At 46.7% G+C, this 9327-nt stretch overlaps 1 protein-coding gene across 2 annotated transcripts in view; it reads left to right on the top strand.

The window, feature by feature from the left end:
* INPP5A (inositol polyphosphate-5-phosphatase A) overlaps positions 1–9327 on the top strand; it is a 229944-nt gene that overhangs the window by 144806 nt on the left and 75811 nt on the right. For both annotated transcript variants that reach the window (XM_023185783.2, XM_023185784.3), the window contains exon 5: positions 2597–2660. In XM_023185783.2, the coding sequence (XP_023041551.1) occupies positions 2597–2660 (64 nt within the window). The remainder of the gene's footprint in view (positions 1–2596; positions 2661–9327) is intronic.

Genomic DNA, 9327 nt, shown 5'->3' with positions numbered 1-9327 from the left:
GAACTGCACTGCGTCCCCTCGGGTGTCCTTCCTCCCTGTCCCCCAGACAGAAGGTCCGTGTCGTCTGTCGGCTAGCCTGGGGGCTCCCATCTGGGTGGTGGCCAGGATGCAGGGCTGGGATGCCCATGGCTACCCCGCAGCTTTGGGTTCTCCCGCCGAGGTCTGGCACTCAGGAATGTGCACGTGTGTGTGTGCACTCGCACCTGCCACCTGTGCCGGGTGGAGGCGGCACATGTCCCTGCTCCTCCCTGTGGGCATGTCCCCTTCCCAGTCAGACACAGCAGAGACAGGAGGCAGAGGCCACCATGGCTTCGGTGCACGGGGCTCAGGCTTGCCAGCCGGCCTCTCTTTTTAGGAGTTTAAATGCACTCCTTGAAGTGTGTTCTGTCAGAGGACAGCTGTGTCATCCTCAAGGTGAAACACTGTTTTCTGGTGAGGTGTCCATGTGGCCAGCTTCCCGGGGAGCAGGACCATCACCCTGGCCCACAGTGTGCTGCACATGCCCTAGGAGCAGGAGCTGCACAGCCTCCAGGGAGCTTCCCATGTTGTGGCATCGGCATCAAACCAGAGACGGCCTAACAGGTCCCAGAGAGCTGACCCAGGGGCCCAGGGGGCTGCGGACAGGGACCTGGCCAGAGTTACTGGCATGCTTGGCCCTCAGCAGGCCCAGAACATAGGTCCCCTCACCACGCACTGTGCCCGGCGCCCTGCGCCTCTGAGGGAGCAGCGACCTCCTGACGCCCCAGTGTGGTGCACCTTCCTACAGCCCTGCCCCCAGGACAGCCACCCCAGTGACCAGTCGTCAGGGAGGGGGCAGCAGTTCCCTGGGAACTGCAGAGCCCGAAGTGTGTAGGACGTTTAGCTTGGGCCTTGGAATTAGGTGATGCTCAAGCATTGCCTTTGTTTTTCTCAGAGAGACAATAGCCCTGCAACCCCGTAGGACAGCATCTTTAGCAGGAGGTCCATGCTGGGGCACTCAGAACTGCAGAGTTGTGGGGTCATGGTTCTGCCCAAAACAAAGCAAGAGTGCATGAGTGCATGCGTGTACAAGTGTGTGAGTGTGAGCAACATGAGTGCATGTTCACAAATGAGTTCATGTGTGTGTGACCAAGTGTGTGTGTGCATGAGTGCGTATGTGCACAAGTGTGAGTGCATGACTGTGCAAGTGTAAGTGCATGTAAGTGTGCATGTTAGTGCATGAGTGTGTGCGTGTGCGAGTGTGCTTGTTCAAGGGTGTGAACAAGCACATGTGAGTGCATGAGTGCGTGTGTGCATGTTAGTGCATGTGAGCAAGTGCCTGTGTGTGCATGAGTGTATGTGTGCAAGTGTGTGCAAGTGTGAGCGAGTGCGTGTGCACAAGTGTGCGAGTGTACACAAGTATATGCACGAGTGTGTATAAGTGCGTTAGTGTGTGTGTGCAAGCGTGTGGTGTGCATGTGTGGATGTGACTGCACAAGTGTACAAGTGAAGCCTTGGAATGAGGTGATGCTCGGGTGTTGCCCTTGTGTTGCCCACAGCCTCACACAGAGACAGTGAGGGATGCACGGCGCCCTGTGCTTTCAGTTCTCTGAGGACAGGCCCTGTTCGGAATGCAGAGTTGGGGTTAGAGCCCCTAGTGGCTAAGAGTCTCTTCCCTGCAGGAGGAACTGTGTGACATGGTCACAGTTGGGCTCCCTGCAGGCAGCCCCTGCCCTCCATTTGCAGCTGCGCCCGTGTGCCCTCCTCTCTGGCCCACCTGGCACTGCCCCTTCAAACTCTCCCCTGCTTTGTCCCGGCACCTGCCACCCGCACAGGGCACACAGCTATCTCCTATGAGATAGATTTGTTTAAGTCAGGTTTATAAAGGTCTAATGTATAGACGGTGAGATTCGCCCTGTTTGGGGTATAATTTAGTGAGTTTTGACAAAGGCAACCACTGCAACCCAGTGTAGAATATTCTGATCACCCCAGAGTTGCACCAGGCCCCACATTGGGGTTGCCAGATTTAGCAAAAGAAAAAAATACACGGAAATAATATACACGTCAATATGAACACACTGCTGCATGTAGACACAGGTTCACCTGTAGAAAATACGACGTGAAACTTGAAGTTCGGATCAACAAGTCACTGTCTGTGTAGTGTCCATCGACCCAGCCCTGTGGCGCCCGGCCCTGTACTTTTGCCTTCTCTGGTGTGGAGAGCAGGGGTCTCTGTGCTCTGCACCTGTCCGGCTAATTTGTGAGTGGGAGACACTGGCGGCTCCTGGGGCGATGGCGCAGGGTGGGGCCGGGCGCAGTGGAGCTGATGGTTGGGGGCCCCGGGACGAAGCTGAGCGTCCGTGCTGGGAAGCGTCTGGTCCACTCAATGCCCAGCCTGCGGGACCTGCGCCCCTGCTGGAGCCAGCACTGGCTGCATGGTTCACCGCGTGCTTGGAGCTTGGGTGTTCGCAGGTTTCCTCTGCTTGACATCTTGTGCCTCAGTAACTGTGATTAAATTACAACTGGTTAAACTCTTGCTCTAGCTAGCTTAAAAGAGCTTTTATTTATTGTTAAAAACGATGCTTTAGAAATATTCCCAGCACCAGTCTCTCATTTGATTTCTCTTTTTGCTCTACAGGCACTAGGAAGCTTCTATTTTCTTCATGAATCCTTAAAAAACATCTACCAATTTGACTTTAAAGGTAAGACTGCGTGCCGTCTTCTGGGATTTTGTCTCGGCGCTCACCCCTCCTGGTGTCTGGCTTCCCCAGGCCCCTCCTGCCCTGCCTCTGTGAATGGCCACTGTGGGCTGGGTGTCTTGAGCCACTGGCCAGAGGTCACTCCAGGGGCCTCCTGGACCTGGTCTTGAGGCCCCGTGGCTGTCCCGCACTGGCTCCCTGGCAAGGCTCTGGTGGGGACCTGGTTTTCCTAGTGTTAAGAGGAGGGAATAGTTTGTTTCTCTGTTTCCCTCCAGTGTGAGAAAATGAAACACGAATAAGAGGGTTGCATGTTTCAGAAATAAGAACAGGCAGGGACAGTCCTCCGTGCCGTGAGCAGTGTCCCTGTTTGATGGTCATGTGCTGTGTGTCTTCACGGAAAAGACTTGCCCTGAGACGCTCCACTGACACGAGCTGTCCCCTCCTGTTCATTTCTTTGTTGGGGGCAGGTGTGTGACCTAGGCTGGGTGTGGGGCTTCCCTGCCTGCTCCACATGGCCTGGGGGTGTTTGTGCCATGACTTCCTGTCTGATGCTATCGTTTCCTGCTGTGTGTGAGTCTGCAGAACCCCCGCAGCCTCCAGAGCAGATCACATCCATGTGAAGTGCCTGCACGCTGTGGTAACTGGAGCCACAAACGATATCATTTCGCTCAGATTCCGTGTTTGTGCCTCCCTGGGAGACGGAGCACCTCATGTGAAATTGCGCGGCAGTCTCATCTCAGTTGCTTGAGTGGCGATTTCATTGATGATGAGAGCAAGATTCTGGCCGGCAGAATGATTTCTCACTGCCCTGTTACCTGAAGATCTTCAGATCCTTCCACATTCAGATCCTTCCCCATTCTAGCATCCGAGCCCTCCTACAAGGCCCGTGGCAGGATCGGCCACACAGAATCGCAGGAGCCGGCCGGTGGCGCTCTTTGCTGCGTTTCAGGAGACGGCACCTGCGTGCGCAGGCACGGAGCGGCCGGTGAGAGCGGGGAGAGAGGGCGCTCAGACGCAGCGTGTGCCGCGGGAAGCTGCAACCAAGGAGCTTGTGTGTCAGGCTTCACCATGCTCCAGATCCGCAGAACTTTTCTGTTTTTCAGTAGCCATTTGAATACCTGTTTTACTACCAAGTTAAATCAGTCATGAAGTGCCTGGTGACCCTACAGTGTATTTAAACCTCTACGTGAGATACACACTTCACTCTCGCAGAACTTTCCCCAGGGCCCTCCACATGACCAAACTAACAAGAACAACATGAGGAGTGGGTGGCGCATGCGTCCAGAGCATGTGGTGTGTCAGGAAAGCGTGCGGACACTGGAGACGTGTGGTCGCGGGAGACGTGAATGCGGGAGGTGTGCGGTCACCGGAGGCGTGTGGTCGCAGGAGGCGTGTGGATGCTGACGGTGTTCTCAGTGCCCCGCACGGCAGGTGTTGCTGCTGATGGTCAGAGCAGTGTGGGGCCCTCAGACTGGGGGTCAGGCTGGGGAGTTGGGCTTGGGGGTCAGGCCCAGGGGTCAGGCTGGGGCCTCACCGGGCTGGGCAGTTGGGCTTGAGGGTCAGGCTGGGGGCTCGAGGCTTTGAGAGGGACTCAAAAAGAAAACTAGAAATCAGAAACAGCACCAGAAACGGAGCAGTGGCTCATCCGCGCATGGGCTGAGGGAAGAATCAGTGAGCTGGACGGTGTTAGAAACTTCACAAACTGAAAAGCAAGGAGAAATGAAAATAAATTTGAAAACAGAAGAAAATGGCCAAGACCTGTGGAACAGCGACAACCGGTGCAGCTTGTAAAGGGAACCCCAGTAGGAGCAGAAGGAAAGGAGCAGAAGGAGGATTTAATGTAGTGATGGTTTAGAACTTTCCAAACTTGTAACTGACACCAAACCACAGATCCAGAAAGCTCAGTGGATGCCAACACCAAGCAGGATAAATGCCAGAAAGTCGACCCCCGGCCACCTTGTATTGGAACTGCAGAAAATCAAAGAAAAAAGAGAAAATCTTGAAAGAATCCAGGAGATTCCTTATAGGCGAGGTGATTCCTTACCTATCAAGGAACAAGGATAAGAATTACACTGGACCTTTTCCCAGAAACCATGCAAGAAGGAAGAGAGTAGTGTGAAATATTTACAGCATTATAAGAAGAAAAATATCAACCTAGAATTCTATATTCAGAAAAAGAAATTATTCTTCAAAAGTGAAGAAAATTGACTTTGTCAGATAAGAAAAAATTGAAGTAGGCCGGGCGCGGTGGCTCAAGCCTGTAATCCCAGCACTTTGGGAGGCCGAGACAGGCGGATCACGAGGTCAGGAGATCGAGACCATCCTGGCTAACACGGTGAAACCCCGTCTCTATTAAAAAATACAAAAAACTAGCCGGGCAAGGTGGCGGGTGCCTGTAGTCCCAGCTACTCGGGAGGCTGAGGCAGGAGAATGGCGTAAACCCGGGAGGCAGAGCTTGCAGTGAGCTGAGATCCAGCCACTGTACTCCAGCCTGGGCGACAGAGCCAGATTCCGTCTCAAAAAAAAAAAAAAAAAGAAAAAGAAAAAATTGAAGTAATTTGTTGCCAGTAGACCTGCCTTGCAAGAAATGCTAAAAGAAGTTCTTCAACAGAAGGAAATATCATATAGCCCAGAAACTCTGGTTTACCTAAAGAAAGAAAAAGCATGAGAGAGGGAATAAGTGAAGGTAAAATGAAATGTATTTTTCTTACCCTTAATTGATCTAGCAGATAACTTTTGTTCAGAGTAATAACAGCAACCATATATTGATTAACTGCAGCTTATGGATAAGTAGAATGAATAACAGAAATGTTATAAGGACAGGAGGGAGGAATTTGGGGTACTCCATTATAAGAAACCTGTACTGTCGTTTTAAGGAATATAGTATTATTTAAAAGTGGACTTGGATTAGTTATACATGTATATTGCGAACTGGAAACCACTAAAAAACTTTTTAAAAGAAGTATAACTGATGTGTTAAGAGAGGAGAGATAATGGCACCGTATAAGATGCCCAATAAAAGCCAGAGAAGGAAGAAAAAGAATGGGACACCCCAAAGATACAAAGAACAAAGGCAATAAGTAGAAAACTTACAAATATGGTAGATATTACTCCAACTATATCAACAACCCCTTTAAATATGAATGGTCTAAATACACCAATTAAAGGACAGAAACTGTCAGAGTGGATTTAAAAACAAATATACCCAACTATGTGTTGTCTTCTAGAAACCCATTTATAGAAACACCTAAAGATTAATAGATAAGGGATGGAGGAAGGTATACTGTTCTAACATGAATCAAAGGAAAACTTAGATGGGCCAAAAGAAAGCTGGAGGAGCCATATTAATTTATAGCATCAAATGCATATATTAGAAAAGCAGAAAGATGTAAAATCAATTATCTAAGCTTGTGCCTTAGGAAACTAGAAGAAGAAAAGTAAATTAAACCAAAAGCTGGTTCTTTGAAAAAAATCAATAAAATGGATAAACCTCTAGCCAGACTAAGAAAAAAAGACACAAATTATTAATATCAGAAATTACCAGAATAGGCAGAGCAGACTTCAGAGCTAGGAAAGTTTTCAGCAGTAAAGAGGGACATTACATCATGATAAAAGATCAGATCTCCAAGAATACATAACAATCCTTAATATCTAGGTGCCTAACAACAGAGTGTCAGAATACACAAAGCAAAAACTAGTAGAACTGCCAAGAGAAACAGATGAATCCACTATCGTAGTTAGAGACTTCAACACCTTGTATCAGGAATGAACAGATCTGGCAAGCATAAAATCAGGAAAGACATAGTTTAACTCATGAGCACCATCAAACAAATTGATCTAATTGACATTTATAGGATACCTCATCCAGTAACAGCAGAATATACATTTTTGTCAAGCTCACATGGAACATTCACTAAGACAGATCACATTCTGGGCCATAAAACACACCTTTACAAATTTAAAAGAATAGAAACCATATACAGCATGCTTATAGATTACAATGGAATTAAACTAGAAATCAGTACCAGAAAAGTAGCTGGAAAATCCCCAAATATTTGAATATTAAACAACAAATATCTAAATAACATATGAGTCAAAGAAGTCTCAAGAGAAATTTAAAAATATTTTGAACCAAATGAAAATGTGAATACAACTTAACATTCGTGGGATATTAGAACAAGTAATGTTTAGAGAAATGTATAGCATCAAATGCATGTAAGGAAGAGCTAAAAAGAAAAAGGGCTAAGAAGAAAGGAAGAAAGAGCTAAAATCAATTATCTAAGCTTCTACCTTAGGAAGCTAGAAGAAGACAAGAAAATTCCAAGTAAGCAGAAGAAAAAAAATAATGAAAATTGGAACAGAAATCAACAGAATTGAAAACAGGAAATCAATAGAGAAAATCAACAAAACCAAAAGCTGATTCTTTAAAGAGAGCAATGAAATCGATAAACCTCTAGCCAGCCTAAGAAAAAAAGAGAGAAGACACAAATTATTAATATCAGAAATTAGAGAGGAACCATTACTGCTGATCCTGTGGACATTTAAAGGATAATAAAAGAATATCATTAATTTTTGCCTATAAATGTAATAACTGAGATGGGCCAATTCCTTGAAAGACACAATCTAAGAAAACTCGTACAAGGAAAACTAGATAATCTGAACAGGCCTATAGCTATTAACTAACACTGAATAAGTAATTAATAACCTGCTAAAAAAGGAAGCACTAGACCCAGATGGCTTCACTGGTGAATTCTATCAGGCATTTAAGGAAGACATTATACAAGTTCTCTACAATCTCTTCCAGAAAATACAAGCAGAGGACAAACATCCTAAATAATTCTATGGGGCCAGCATTACCCTAATACTAAAACCAGATAAAGACATTACAAAGAGAAGGAAAACTATGAACTGTAAACAAAAATGCTCAACAAAATTCTCAATAGGCAGTTATATACTGTGACCAACTGAGATTTACTCCTGGTATACAGACTGGTTCAGCATTTAAAAATCAATTAATGTAATTCATCACAGCAACAGGCAAAAGAAGGAAAATCACATCATCATAGAATAGATGCAGAAAGAGCATTTCACAAAATCCACATCTCTTCATGATTTGAAGAAAGCTCCCAGCAAACTAGGAATAGAGGGGAACTTCCTCAACTTGATAAAGCTCCAAAAATCCTACAATGAATACCACACTTAATGAGAAATTAGATGCTTTTCCTCTGAGATCAGGAACAAGGCAGGGATGCCTCCTCTCCTACTTCTCTTCAACATTGTACTGAAAATCTTAGATAATGTAATAAGACAAGAAAAGGAAATAAAAGCCATATTGATGGGGTGATGGGAGATAGAACTATTTCTGTTCTCAGATGATATGATTTTGTCAAGAATCTCAGAGTCAGCAATATCAACAGTCAAACCTTGTACTAATAAGCAATTATAGTAACATTGCAGGATGCAAAATTAATATACAGAAATCAGTTGCTTTCCTATGTAGCAGCAATAAACTAGTGGAATTTTAAATTAAAAACATAATACCGTTTACTTAAGCACACACCAAAAGGAAGTACTTAAGAATAAATCTAACAAATTAATACAAGATCTCTATGAGGAAAACTATAAAACTCTGATGAAATAAAGAAGATCTAGATAAATGGAGAGAGATTTCATTTTCATGGATAGTGCTATGGTTGGAATGTAGGTGCCCCCCACCCCCAAATTCATCTGCTGACCTCCTAACCCCTAAGGTGATGCTGTTAGGAGGTGGGGCCTTGGGAGGCTGATTAGGGTGTGAGGTCAGAGCCCTCACGAATGGGATGGGAGCCCTCATGAAAGAGGCTGGGAGTTCATTTGCCTCTTCCACACACGAGGACACACACAAGGCACCATCTATGAGGAACCTCATCTCCTAGCACCCTGATCTTGGACTTCCCATCCCCCAAAACTAGGAGAAAGACACTTACTTTGTTTGTGGTCACCCAGTCTATTTTACTGTAGCTGCCCAGTGGACTAAGACAGATGGGAAAACCCAGTACCATCAAGGGTTCAGCTCTTCCCAACTTCAGCTATAGATTCAACACAGCCCCAGCAAGGTGTGTCATGCCATTGACAAGCCAATTGTAAAGGTTATGTGGAAAGTAAAATACCCAGAATAGCCCAGAGATTTGAAGAAGAGGAGCAGAGTCAGAGCCCGCACTTCCCGACTTCAAGACTTGCTGTTCTGCCTTGTAGGTGAATGGGCCAAGCAGGCTGTGGCATATCAGCTCCATGGGGTGCTATTCGACGATAAAAAGAAGTGAGCTTTGAAGCCGCGAGAAGACACGGAGGAGCCTGACATGCCTGCTCCCAATGAAAGAAGCCAACCTGAAAAGGCTACACACTGTGTGATTCCAACTCTGTGACACTCTGGAAAAGGCAGAACTGTGGAGACAGTGAAAGGATCCGTGGAGTCTAAGCTCCGAGTTTAGGGAACAGCCTCTATTTAATGTTCTGTCCATGCTCCATAAGTCGCTGAAACATCTCATGCTGTCTCCTGTCCATGAGGCACCCGCATCCAGGACTGTGCACCTAGGGCTGGGCCAGGTCACAGCACCCAGGGCCAGGTCAGAACACAGCACCCAGGGCCGGGCCAGACCACAGCACCCAGGACCGGGCCACACCACAGCAC

The sequence above is a fragment of the Piliocolobus tephrosceles genome, chromosome 9 (assembly GCF_002776525.5).
Source record: "Piliocolobus tephrosceles isolate RC106 chromosome 9, ASM277652v3, whole genome shotgun sequence".
Lineage (NCBI taxonomy): Eukaryota > Metazoa > Chordata > Mammalia > Primates > Cercopithecidae > Piliocolobus > Piliocolobus tephrosceles.
The sequence above is the reverse complement of the archived record's forward strand: the minus strand, read 5'-3'. Positions and strand labels throughout refer to the sequence as shown.